The 14,030-nt window shown below is 36.5% G+C and overlaps 1 protein-coding gene across 1 annotated transcript; it reads right to left on the bottom strand.

Annotated features, from left to right (window-relative positions):
* Positions 1-11,754: 11,754 nt before the first annotated feature.
* LOC110151625 (olfactory receptor 8B8-like) lies at positions 11,755-12,696 on the bottom strand. The gene has a single exon (XM_020915017.2). It carries the CDS (start codon positions 12,688-12,690, stop codon positions 11,755-11,757), a length of 936 nt encoding a protein of 311 aa, XP_020770676.2. The 5' UTR covers positions 12,691-12,696.
* Positions 12,697-14,030: the final 1,334 nt, after the last annotated feature.

Raw genomic sequence — 14,030 nt, 5'->3', positions numbered from 1 at the left:
GAGCCATCAACAAATCAGTGTTTCATTCCTGGCTCTTATCTGCTATCGGTAATCAGAGGGCCAAACTTGCACTGACCTTTCTCTCTCAAAGCTGTTATATCAGAAGTGGGGATTTCTCCTTCACTGACTTAGTTTCTCCTAAAGAGGAATCAGGGGAAAGAGATTCCTGCTTTCAGTGCATGCATTCTTTATTACCTAAAGGAATCAAACTTAATAACTTTTCATTGAGTGAAAAAAAAATAAATGGAGAAAAAATTCTGTACATAGAGTGATATATAATTTGATTTTATTTTTCATGAAAAATAAAAACAAAAATCCTGTTTCATCACAGACAAAAATTTATGAAACTTTGCTTCAATTTATTTTCTCTCTCTACCTTCCACAACATGCTGAGGGTGCTCAATATATGTGTTGATTAAAAGGCTTAATTACACAGGGTCATTATCTTTGGGAGCACATGAGAATAAATATCTTTTGAATTTCTTATATGTGGAATCTAAAGTATGACACAAATGAACACACTCACAGACATAGAAAACAAACTTGTGGTTTCCAAAGGGGAATGGAGGTAGGGGAGGGATAAATAGGAGTTTTGGATTAGTAGACATACACTATTAAACATAAAATAGATAAACAACTACACTGTACTGTATAGCTCAGGGAACTATATTTAATATCCTTATAGTAAACAACAATGGAAAAGAAAAATAAAGAACATATGAGGGAAAAAAATGTTTCTGAATTGAGAAAATTAGATAAAACTTAAGAAAAGAGAATCAGAGTTGCCAGGATAAAACTCAAAGTAACCAGATTAGCAAAGACCATGAAATTCAAGCATCTCCAGGTAGATGCTCTGAATTTGTCTGAACAGAATTAATACTAAAGTGGAGGTTTTTGTTATTCAGACCAACATTCATTTTAGGTTGAGTAGCACAGTTTCTTAAGAGACTCAGACATAAACTGACTAAAATTACTTTTTTAATCCCAAATAATACTAAAATCATTACCAGTAGGAAGGGTTGTCCAGAGGTCAGAACCAAAAAGATTTCTCTCCCTGTCGAGATATTCCTGTTGATGTTGAGACTCAAGTTGCTGATCTGTCAAGTAAACAAAACCCATTACTAGATTGTGTTTTGATGGAGTCCAGTAGAATGAGAAAAGCAACATATATGCAGTAACTTTTCATTCATTTGGAGATATTAATCTACAATTTACCAATAAACTGAATGTAAGTAAAAATACCTTGAAAAGTGAAAGTGAAAGTTGCTCAGTCATGTCCCATTTGCAACCCCAGGGACTGTATTCCATGGAGTTCTCTAGGACAGGATACTGGAGTGGGTAGCCTATCCCTTCTCCAGGAGATCTTCCCAACCCAGGGATTGAATCCAGATCTCCCTCATTGCAGGCAGATTCTTTACCAGCTGAGCCACAAGGGGAGCCCAAGAATACTGGAGTGGGTAGCCTATCCCTTCTCCAGTGGATCTTCCTGACCCAGGAATCCAACCGGGTCTCCTGCATTGCAGGTGGATTCTTTACCAACTGAGCAATCAGGGAAGCCCAAAATACCTTGAAGATACCAATATAAATGTCACAATATCATTTAATAAAATTTATCCATTTGCCAATCCACTTAGGTTTCTCTTAGTGCCCTGTTATTCTTTTCCTTATGAAATACTTCTAACAAATGTGGAGAAATCAGAATGAAGGTAGAATTTTAAAAGAGGAGGGGAGACATGAGAAAGAAGGCTCAGGATAGCAAGAAGAGAAACTTAGCAAAAAAGGAGACCTCCAGATAACTATTTGAAAAGACCCTGATGCTGGGAAAGATTGAAGGCAGGAGGAGAAGGGGATGACAGAGGATGAGATGGTTGGATGTCATCACTGATTCAATGGACATGAGTTTGAGTAAACTCCAGGAGTTTGTGATGGACAGGGAGGCCTATGGTGCTGCACTCCATGGGGTCACAAAGAGTCAGACACGACTGAGCAATTGAACTGAAGTGAACTGAACAGTATAACTGGGGGGCTTCCCTTGTGGTTCAGCTGGCAAAGAATCCACCTGCAATGTGGGAGACCTGGGTTCCAACCCTGGGTCGAGAAGATCCCCAGGAGAAGGGAAAGGCTACCCACTCCTGTATTCTGGTATGGAGAATTCTATGGACACTACTGTTTGCATATGTGTGTGTATGTGTGTATGTGTCTGTATGCCTAATTAATTTTTTTTAATTCTAAAGTTTTGTTTCTTTAACAACACAAATCTAAGAAAACTCTTCTTGCAAAAATCCTACTTTTTCCATGTAGGACTATTTAGGGCAGATGTTGATTTGCTATTTTCTCTCACTGAAAGATAACATAACACTAATAACATTTTCCTAAACTAATTTGTTGCAGGATCTGAATAGAGAGTTATAGTTATGGGGGAAATCCTGTTATTCTTTCTACGATGTAACTTTATTTGAGAGAGAAGAACAAAATTGGCTTGATACCCAAATCTCAAATACTACTGGGAAAACAGATGTCTGTCTCTTTGGGATCTGATGAAGTGGGTATTTTTGTCAAGAAAGTATAATTCGTAAGGTTTAATCTTTTGAGTAGAGGATGAAGCTTAATTCTTCATAGAATTCAAATATTGTGAAAAAGAGATATTCCTGTTTGTATCTTTATCCAAGCAAATAGTTATAAAACATCTGTATGACTTTGTCAATTTCAAATCTTAAATGCTGTGATTGTATAATGACACACGGAGTGTGAAGAATGGGCTAAGAGCACTTTGCATAGAGTCTGTGTGACTAAAGCAAGTCACCCTCTCTGAATCTTTGTTTCCTCAACTAGAAAAAGAGTAGCTATGAAGACAAAGACTTGTACTGAGATTTGAAAACTTTATACCACTGGGTTACCATCTGTGATTCTTACACTTACAAAATATGTTCTGAGTTTACTTTACCTGTGTATGCCAATGTTCCCCAAAGTAACAGGCACCCTTACCCATGTAATGAAAGTATAGGAGTGTATTCACCAAGAAAAGCAGTGTTTGTTCCAGGGTCTCATCAAGAAGGGCACTCTCTTTAACCATGAAAAGCAAAATTTTTTTTAATTATAATTTAAAAAGCAAAGCAGTCAGGAGATTCCAGGCATTTCTACAGTGGCTTTGGAAGAATTTTCAAGAGTTTGGTGCATATTAGAAGCTATGAATAACAGAAATTCCAGGATTCAGATTTAAGAAGGAGCTGTGTTAGCAATATGTCAACTCTGTTCTTGCTGTTTTAGGAATACCAATTGCAATAAACTGGTCAGAAAAGCACTGGGAGCAACAAGGGGATGAGGTCATTAAATGCTGCTGATCCCTGAGGTTCTGTAGTCCATGGGGTCACAAAGAGTCTGATACAATTTAGCGATTGAACAACAACAATAACAATATAGTGGAGCATTCTGACTTTTCCATATGTAAATATTCTCACCAGTTACTTAAACTTTAACAATGACAGTTAACAGCCCAGCAACTTAAGTCTGATAATTTAGAATTTCATTCGCCAGTTCTGCCTTAAGTAGGACACCATTTTCCTAGCAATTTACATCTACATAAGAAAGATCCTTTAGTGTTTAGTCAAGCCAGTGTAACAGATTTCAGAACAAGAGAGATTTAAAATAATTGGGCTCTGTGAAAACTGTTTGGCTCATTGGAGCATCTGATAGGAAATATTGAAACTGAATTGCAGAAAATGGGTAATTAGATCAAGAAAATTGTCATCCAGTGTATGGACTGACAAAGAAGCAAACAAGTACATTTAAAGTTCAGGATTACCTTTCTCCAGGCAAAGTTTTCAGAACAGCTGGCTTGTCTTGCTATGTATGTCTTTTTGCAGTCATTGAAAACTTAAATGAATATAATCTCAAAAAATAAAGAATACAGTAACATAGTGATTAGAGCTTAAACATCACTCTAGGCTCAGTCTACCAAAAATCATGTGTTGGTTTTACCACTTAAGATTTGTGTGATTTAGGGCAATTATATCACTTGTGACTCAATGTCTTCATCTGTAAAACCTGTCTCCTAAGATCCTTTTAGTTAATAGAGGTTATTAAAAAACTGGTATATTATTAAGTACTGAATAACTATTTTATATTATTAACCTAAAATCATGAAGGAAAAAAAAACACTAATTAGAGTGTTTAAATAGAGCCAATCCTGGCATCACTTCAAACTTTGTCACTGCTGAGAAGTTGATATCCACTCACCTTAAGATATTTATTTCCTTTCAAAGACTGGATCTTGATGTTGTTTGCAGATATTGAGATGGAGCTTAGAAATATACAACTGCAAATTCCCAAAGGTCTACAAATGCCTCAAGATTTGGCCTTATGTGCATTAGGCAATCAATGGAAACAAACAAACAAACAAACAAATTAGGTCTCAAAAAGATCACCCAAGGGACTGGTCTCTGTTAGTAAAATGCAGTAATGATATATACACTGTCTTCTATAAAACAGTAGAATTTACAAACTGTTTCACCAAACATTCCTCCTAGCAAAATTTTTTTGTCCGAATCTCTACTCCAGTTGTTCTCAGACAGTCCCAAAGAGATGTGCTGTCTGGGAAAGCTTTTGAATTTTTCTATTTAATAGTCCATCTGTTTTTTGTCATAAAATTAATTAAGGGAACATAAGGTCTCAAATATAGTTGTTTCTGGAACAAAGCTAATTCTTTGTGCAGCGAATGATTTCAATATTTTAATTACTTTGAGCCACCCGGTCAACTCTCAATCAATTGAAGTATTTCTGTAGCATAGGAGCAAAAGTAAATTTCTGATGCTTCCAAACAGGCTGAAAGTGAAAGTCACTCAGCCGTGTCCGACTCTTGCAACGCATGGGCTCTATACAGTCCATGGAATTTCCTGGGCTGGAATACTAGAGTGGGTAGCTGTTCCCTTCTCCAGGGGATCTTCAGAGATTGAACACAGGCTTCCCACATTGCAGGCAGATTCTTAACCAGCTGAGCCACCAGGGAAGCCCTCGAACAGGTTAGGTTGCCTTATTAATTGTACTTTCTTAAACTATCATCTTTTGGTGAGATCTCAGTGTTGTTAACAATTTGAGGGAGTTATCCCTTTAGTTCTTCTCCACAAAAATATTCACATAAATTAAAGGTCATCTATGCTTGGAGTCATGTTAGAATTTATATGTAAATCTAAAGTTATGACCAACCTAGACAGCATATTGAAAAGCAGAGACATTACTTTGTCAACAAAGGTCCGTCTAGTCAAGGCTATGGTTTTTCCAGTGGTCATGTATGGATGTGAGAGTTGGACTATAAAGAAAGCTGAATGCCAAAGAATTGATGCTTTTGAACTGTGGTGTTGGCGAAGACTCTTGAGAGTCCCATGGAGACCCAACCAGTCCATCCTAAAGGAGATCAGTCCTGAGTAGTCATTGGAAGGACTGATGCTGAAGCTAAAACTCCAATACTTTGGCCACCTGATGCAAAGAGCTGACTCATCTGAAAAGACCCTGATGCTGGGAAAGATAGAGGGAAGGAGGAGAAGGGGACGACAGAGGATGAGATGGTTGTATGGCATCACTGACTCAAAGGACATGGGTTTCAGTGGACTCTGGGAGTTGGTGACAGACAGGGAGGCCTGGCATGCTGCAATCCATGGGATCACAAATAGTCGGATACAACTGAGTGACTGAACAGCAAATGAAAAAGGAGAAGCTAAATGTTCTTCCCAATCAGGTAAAGGCTAGAGAAAGGCAAGGTGATTGCACTAATGCTCCTATTCCATACGGAGGGAAACTCCAAGAGCAGAGTATAAGTATCCCCTTAATCCTCTGCTCTTGGAGTGCAAGTAGCCCCTCCATATTCCACAACCATTTTTACAGATTAATATTCTACTAATAAAAATTGCTGAGGCTCTAATGTGTCTATTGTTTGTATGTTCTACTTCCCACTCATACTGGATCATTCCCTTTTCTGTTTAAGCATTTAATTTTCCCTGAGAAAATCCCCTGCAGGCTAACATATGAGAAATTTCCACTCAGAGACGTTTTGCATATTTTTCAGTCATCCCAGTATTATTACCTAAGATGAAGCAACAAATGAGTTCAAAGAAGGGGAAAACATAAAGTAAATATACAAAGTTAAGAGATAGTTGTGGGGGGAAAGTGGGTTTTTTGCAGGGAGGGGCTAGAAGGAGGTAGAAGGAGGCAGTATACCAGGAGAAAATGCTGGAGCTGTGATAGAGGCCAAATTATGAAAGACAGTATTGTTATGGTATTTACTTTGAAGTTATTTTTAATCTTTTCCATATTGTCTTATTCTGATAATTTAATGTAGCCTACAAATCTCTACATGGTACACTAGTTAATCTGCTTTTGTACAGATATGACAGATTTAGTAAAAAAAAATAAATACAATATAAATATTGCAGTTGGATAAATTGAGAAGTATTGGGACTTCTGAGATAGGTTTTCAAAATAATTTTCTTTTACCCAATGGAATACATCAACAGCATATTTTTAAATCAACCAGCTACCTTAGCCCTAGAGACATATTCTCAGAAATTGCTACTAATGTTAATAAAACATCTCTTACCATTCTAACACTCTTTAATTTCTTTCAGCTTTTTCATTTACCCTCAATAAAATTCCTTGCTTTCTATTCCACTGCAAAATTTCTCTTGGGAATGAGAAAAGTAATATGCTTGCCATGTGTTAACAGTTGAAAATCAACTTTTTATTTCAAAACAATCTCTAAGACAAACATTCACCTAATTCATTGTCAAAGCAAAGTGGAATTGTTTGTTGTCAGAAATTAACAAATACTTTCCTATATCTTATTTATGCCTTAAAATATGAAGCTGTAGCCACTTTAAAAATGATTTAATGAATTCATGCTCTAAAATCACAGAAATAAAATATATATATGTATGATTTATATTGACTTTCTGAAATTTTTAAATAAAAAAATCACTAAGATTAGATGCAAAGAGAGACACTGTAGAATTTTTAAGCATTTTAAATATCTCTTAAAATTTTATATTAAGCAATATCTTCTTCATACTGAATGGTTGAAACACCAACTTTTATGCTTTAGAAGCAAAAAGTATCATAATTTATTTTATATTACAATATAAAGAGTATGAAACACTGAATGATTTCCAAACAAAAACTGTGTCAAACACCAGGAATACAAAGATTAAAAAAAAAGAGTCTGAGTTTTATAGGATTTCATAATCTATTAGGGGTAGCAGAGAAGTAATTCTTTTTCAAGATTAACTGTGTCAAGTAGTATAATAGGGTTAATGAAGAATACTTAAAACTATGAAGAATAGACTAATGCTGGAGAAGTTGATACAAACCAAACTGGGCAGCATTCACTATAGTACCTATTTTCAACACACATCTACACTGACTGCCATTTTATATTTTTTCATCTAATAATTTCTAAAGGCTAATAGAAGTTGGCAAAAATTTTGCATGTGTTAATAAAATCAGGAAAGAATGAAAGTAGTAAATCACAAATGCTCTTGTTCACTGCTTTTGTTTTTGTGAGCAAATCTGAAACTGTGTCTGTCATATGAATTCTATTACTGACACCAAAGACATACTTAGCACTAAGTCCTCAACTTATTAGACATACTGCTTTAGTGTGTAGATAGATATTTTGTGATATTATTCTATTAATTTATTACAGAATCTGCAATATTTGCCCCAGAGGTAGATATCATTCCACATAGCAAAGACAGAGTAATAGTAATTTCTCTATGTTCCTTAATGTTGCAATTACATAATTACAATTGTAAAAGTTAAGAGGAGAAGGGAGAGGAAATGCTGAGAAACCTCAGAAAGAGAGAAGAAAGAAAAAAAAGAAAGCAAAAAAAGGAAGGAAAGAAGGATGAAAGGAAGGAAGAGACTCTGAATTAAAGTAGAAAATATATTCCATTTCCATTTGATTAAGGTGAAGATCCAGCCATGAAGAAACCCAAACGAAATCAGCAGAACAATACAGTCCTCCAAATTCCTCACAAAAATTCTGTTGCTGCCAAGCTCTTAGGGTTTTCTTCATAGAAAATTGACATCATTATTGCTTAGACTATAGGTAATGGAGCTCAAGATGGGCCCAACATTTGTATGAAAGACTGAGGTCACATTTGCCCAGCCCATAGACTCTACATTAGAAGCTGAGCTGTACATGAATGCTATTGCCCAGAAGAAAAGTGAAACAGTCATTACATGGGAACCTCAGGTGCTGAAGTACTGAATCAGAGCTTTAGCTCTGCTCTCTGTGGAGCTGACAGAGATAATACTGGAGATGATAAAAGTATAAGTGAAAGTAGTGCTGGTGTGAACCAAAATGTTCATCCTATTAGAAGACAAACCACAAGCTCATTGTTGCAAGTACTGGTGCAGGAAAGCTGAAGCACAAGAAGTATATTGCAAAGATGGTATATTGACAATATACCAATGACAATATACCAATATACCAGTATATTGACAATATTGGCATCATGAAAATTCGGTCTTGCCATATAAAGAGTGTGGATTCCTGTTCCCCTTGGCAATTTCCTGTATATTTTATTGTATAATTTGATGTATATGATATCTGATGCAAGATCTAGCTATTTTGCAGAAATGGGGCCCACTAGAGTATCTAATTCAGCATATAGCAAAAGGTGAAAGTTGGTATCTTTTACTCTCTATTTTTATATTTACAGAAGTTTTCACTAAGTTTTTGAAAAAGTTTTTCTTGTAGTTTCTTTTTCTGCACTCACCCTGAGATTGGAAGAATACTCATGTGGGTAATCTATGAATATGTTCTACTTCCTCCCTGTCCTCCACTCCTTACTCAACTGCAATCAGACTTTCACTTCTATCATTTCCATAATATTATCCTCCAGAGTTTATAGATTTCCAATGCAAAAGCCATCTAAACTCTACAGTGCTGAATACTACTGACTCCTCTTTCCTTCTTGAAATTGCAAATTAACTTTCTTGATACCATGAAATTGCTTATTATTAAAGTTTATATGCATCCACATATCTTCTTGTCAAGAGACAACTTTATAATCACAGGCCATTAGATATGGAAAGCTCCAAATCAGCAGTTAACCAAACAGGAATATAATCATTTGAAAATAATTTTAAAAGGGCATATTCTTGAGTCCTGATCTGAGATGTATTCCAACACAGTAGGTCTTGAAATGGAAAAGAAGATAATAATATGAATTATTATTCTGAATGATTCTAACACATATCCAAGTTAAGAATGATTAATTCAGTTCAATCTTATTACTGTATGTCAAGAAACTGAGAGACAGTGATTGCAAGATTTTTTTAATGAATAGAAAACATGTTATCATACAGTCAAGGCTCTTATTTTTCACATTATTAAACTGAGGCTCTAAAAATGAAATGATACTACTATATAGGGTCAAATCCAGGACTATACCTCATTTACTGTAGCTTGAATCCCAAGCAAATAAATAACAACCTTCACAAAAATCCTTTTAAGTTGATATTATTATTTTTCTAATTTTGGAAATGAGGAAACATATTCTGAAATGTTAAGTCTTTCAGAATCACACATTTAGCAAATGACAGAACTGAATTTTAAGCACAGGTAGTAAAAATTTAAACCAGAAACTGTGAGCTTGCTCACCCTAATGGGCTTCTAGGAGCCTGTCCAACTCATAACTTCATTTCCTGACTCTTAAACACACACAACAATCTACATGAAAACAAATCAATCTTTGTTTTCCATCATTGTGCATTAAGAAAAGCACCGTGGAAGTTAATTGTTACAAAACTCATTCCAGGAGGAAGTGGTAATAATTCTTAGAATGACTCACCTTCTCCCCAAATATCTCTTCTTTATGACTCAAAATTTTAAATCAAATTGAAGGACTCACTTATTCCAGACATAAATTACTGAGCCTTTACCAAATACCCAACACTTTGTTAAGCCCTAGAGATAAAACTGAGAAGACACCCAAGGTGCTTTCCCTCACAGGGAAGACAGATAATCAGGTGATTAGAAAAGCATGTGAAAATTGCTCTCATTACTCCATGTCAGGCCTGACTGCTACACTCTGGGAAATTAAAAAAAAAAAAAGAGCACCTAAACTTTGCAAGGTGCATTAGACAGATTTCCATTCAACTGACACTTAAATATCAACAGAAAACTAGGTGGGTTATAAATAGGTAATAAAAGCATGCTAGAAAAAGGAAAGCAATTAGAATATAACCAGGAGGAAGCCTCATTGTTCAGTGAGCAAAATGAGTTTTCATGGAAAGGCAGAAAAATGAAAACAAGACAAACCCTCTGTGTACTCTATAAGTTATCATGTGATTCTCTTCCCACTTTTGAAAATCCAAGTTGAATAAGTAAACATATGTTTTACCTAACATATTCCCTTGTATTGAACTAAATTTTTTCCTGCAAATAAATAACTTAAATTTTTCTTATAATTAAATACATAGAGTGACATTGAATATTTAAAGGAAATAAATTTCAGTAGAGTGGAATATGTGCCAGGAGAGGGTAAGCATATACCTGAAGGTCATCTACCCATCTTTCTGTCCAGGAAAGACCTCCTGGATTTATGGATAACCTATTACCTGAAGGATAAACAAGCTGTGTAAGACAAAGGACTCTTTCTTTGTACATGAAGGTGTTCCAGACTAAGAGGAGAGCTTATAGAAAAATAATGCAAAGGAACAAGAGTTTATTTAATTTGGGAAAGTTCAGTATAACTTTTGCAGAGTACTGGGAAGAAGCAGGGAGGAAGGAGTTGTAGCGACAGAAGATCAGACTGGAGAGGTGATCAGGGCTCAGACAGAAAGATCCTTGCTTGTTCTACTGTGGAACTTTGGTTTTACCTTGAAAGAAATTCCAGTGAACACAGTAAACCAAGGTAAATGTGATTTTATTTGAAGTATGGAAGGAGCATTCCGGTTGTAGTGTGGAGAATGGATTTTAAGGGGAAAGACAAGAAAGGGAGAAGCCATTAGGAAGACTGTTGTCTGGATGAGAAATGATGAGATATGTTCATGAGAAGAACAAGAATTGTTATCAATTGATAAATTGGGTGTGGAGGACAAGTAAAGAGAGGGGGATCAAGGAAGATACCAATTTGGGATTTGAGCAATTTAAGTAGATGGTGCCATTCACAGTGACAGAGACCAAAAGAAGAGAAGAGAGCTTGGTAGGCTTGGTGATGTTTCTGTGATTAAGTTGATTTTACAAATTAAGTTCAGATGCCTATAGAGCATTCAAACAGAGATATTAGGAAGTTAAACATAGGTTTAAAGTTCAAATGTGAATTTCACATTTGAAGTTCACATTGTTTTCTGTGTAAAAATTTTCCATAATCAGAAAATTCTTATCAACTATGAACTAGTCGACTTACTTTTAAAAGGTGTGAATATTCTTTCTGATTTTTAAGAGGAAAGCACTTGGAGGGAAGATAGAAATAGAGGAAGAAGAGAAAGGAGGCAGGAATAAATTTCATAGCTGTGAGACCCTCAATTCTTTGCTACAAATATTAAGTTGCATCAGTTTCTTCCCAATAACCCTATAAAGTAACAGGATACCCATATTTTGCAGAGTATTAAACCCAAACTTTCTAAATCAAAGTCTTTCTATTACACAGACTTTCTATTAAACCTAACTTTATCCTGTGTGAAAGAACTCTATATAGAAAAAAATTATTTTGAAAGAAAGGTGTATTCTATTATCATAATTAATACTGTTCCAGTTTAGAAAGATATGTTTCTACTCAAGGTTTTCTTCAGGGCGACCTTAACCTCCTTGTTTCTGAAGCTGTAGATCAGAGGATTAAGCATGGGCACCAAAATAGTATAGAATATGGTGGACACTTTCTTCTGGTTCATGGACAAAACAGAAGAAGGATGAAGATACATGAATGCCCCTGATCCAAAGAAAACAGACACAACAATTATATGTGAGCTGCAAGTACTGAAGGCTTTGGATCTTCCTTCTGTGGAACTGATGCGGAGGATACTGGAGAGGATAAAAACATATGAGACAATGACAGTGAGTCCAGGCACAGCAACATCAAAGCCAACGATGATAAGAACCACCAGTTCATTGATGTGAGTGCTGGTGCAGGAGAGCTCCAGGAGGGGGAGGATGTCACACATGTAGTGGTTGATGGTGTTGGCATCACAGAAGGTCAACCTCAACATGCATCCTGTGTGGGCCCAGGCAGCAATAAAGGCCCCCAAATATACAATCACAGCCATTAAAGAACAGACCTGAGGGGACATGGTGACCTTATACAGCAGGGGCTTGCAGATGGCCACATAGCGATCATAGGCCATCACTGTCAGTGCATAGCACTCTGGTTTGACAAAGAAGCAGTAGAAAAACAGCTGAGTCATGCATTCTGCATAGGAGATGATGTTCCTCTTTGACACAAAATTTACCAACAGTTTAGGGGTGATGACAGAAGAGTAACAGAGATCAATACAGGATAAATTAAAGAGGAAGTAGTACATTGGAGTGTGGAGCTGAGAAGTCAGCCTAATTAGAGTGACTAAGCCCAGGTTTCCTGCCACGGTGATGATGTAAATTCCCAAGAAGAGGAAGAACAGGGGTACCTGGATCTCCAGATGTTTAGTTAAACCCACAAGGATTAACTCAGTGACCAATGAGCTGTTTCCAATATCCATTCTCTTCCAGTGGGATCTGAAAGATAGGAGAATAGAGTCATATTTGAGGCAGAACTCAGATTCCCCATGCAATCCCATGCCCAGTCCATTCAGGACCAAGAACCCAAAGACTCTGCTGAGGCTTAACTATTTTACAGAAATAAATTATAAATAAATGGATCTGGCTCTGCTCATACCGAGAAAGGCAAGTGCCGAGGGGGGGGGGCATCAGCATAGTAATACTGGGCGAATCTAAGAGTTCAAGAGAATTTAAGAAGAGCAAGCATTTCTCACCTTTTCTCCCCTCAATTTGTCACTAACAGTTGTTATTCCTTCACCTGCTAAAGTTTGTATTTGTTAATATTTACTCACTACACTTCATCTACCCTGTGCTAGCTACCAATCCAGACTGGACACTATGTAGTGGCTGATCATAATCACATGTCCACAGCAGAGTTGTGGAAACAGAGATTCAGAGAGAACCTTTGGCTTCTCAAGCATACACAACAAGGAAATCATTAAGTCAGACCTAGAACCTGGGTTTCCTGCATAAGAAATTCCCTAAAGGGCACAAATCTTAGAAACACTGCAAACCCACTGATCTCAGCACTACCTTTAATTTCTAATTTCCTCCCCCACAGACCCATTAGTCATCTCTATACAGTGCCAGAACCATGGGAAGCAGAAAAATCTATTACTTTCCAATGGCTATGGGTTGTGAAAGAAGTAAAAACAAAAAGGATTCAGTGCTCACTCTTCTTTGCCTACAGGCACCGGAACTGTCTTTGTGGTTTCCCCTCCATCATGGCTCTCCAAAGAGGAAGAGCTCTTCTGCTGCAGGAGGCAGCAGAACTGAACTCACCCATCTCCTCCATCCCTGTGGAGGGGCTCAGAACATTTATAAATCTCAGCATTTCTTTTGCTCTGAGAGTCAGTCAGATGATCATGATTTTTAATTAAGGTTTTGCCCAGAAGTGATCATTAAGCCACAAAAAGGAATCCAAACAGCATTCTTTGTTTTCAACATAATAATACGTATTTTATTCCGAGCTGCAAGGTCTCAGGGATTTGATAAAGAGATTTTCTCAGGAGCCTCTGCATAGTGCAAATCCTTGAGGAAATACAGATTTATGAAACTGTTTACACAGTATGAAGATAATTTAACCCTGGTGTCTTTGGAAGCTCAATATTTTACTCAAAATTTCACATTAGGGATTGTACATTCTCCCAGGTAAAAATATTTTCTCCTCCCTTATCTTTCTTCTAATGTTTCTTTGACTTTTAGGTACAATTGCTAACACATAGCTAATGATATTTTAAAACCTATAAAAATATGACATGCACATGCACATCTTCCCACA

This window comes from Odocoileus virginianus, unplaced genomic scaffold (assembly GCF_023699985.2).
Source record: "Odocoileus virginianus isolate 20LAN1187 ecotype Illinois unplaced genomic scaffold, Ovbor_1.2 Unplaced_Scaffold_19, whole genome shotgun sequence".
NCBI classification, from domain to species: Eukaryota; Metazoa; Chordata; class Mammalia; order Artiodactyla; family Cervidae; genus Odocoileus; species Odocoileus virginianus.
Note: the sequence above shows the minus strand (reverse complement) of the source record. Positions and strands in the feature narration are given on the sequence as shown.

Excerpts from the sequence above, each read along its gene's own strand:
- LOC110151625 (XM_020915017.2), bottom strand. The coding sequence starts at position 12,690 with ATGGATATTGGAAACAGCTCATTGGTCACTGAGTTAATCCTTGTGGGT.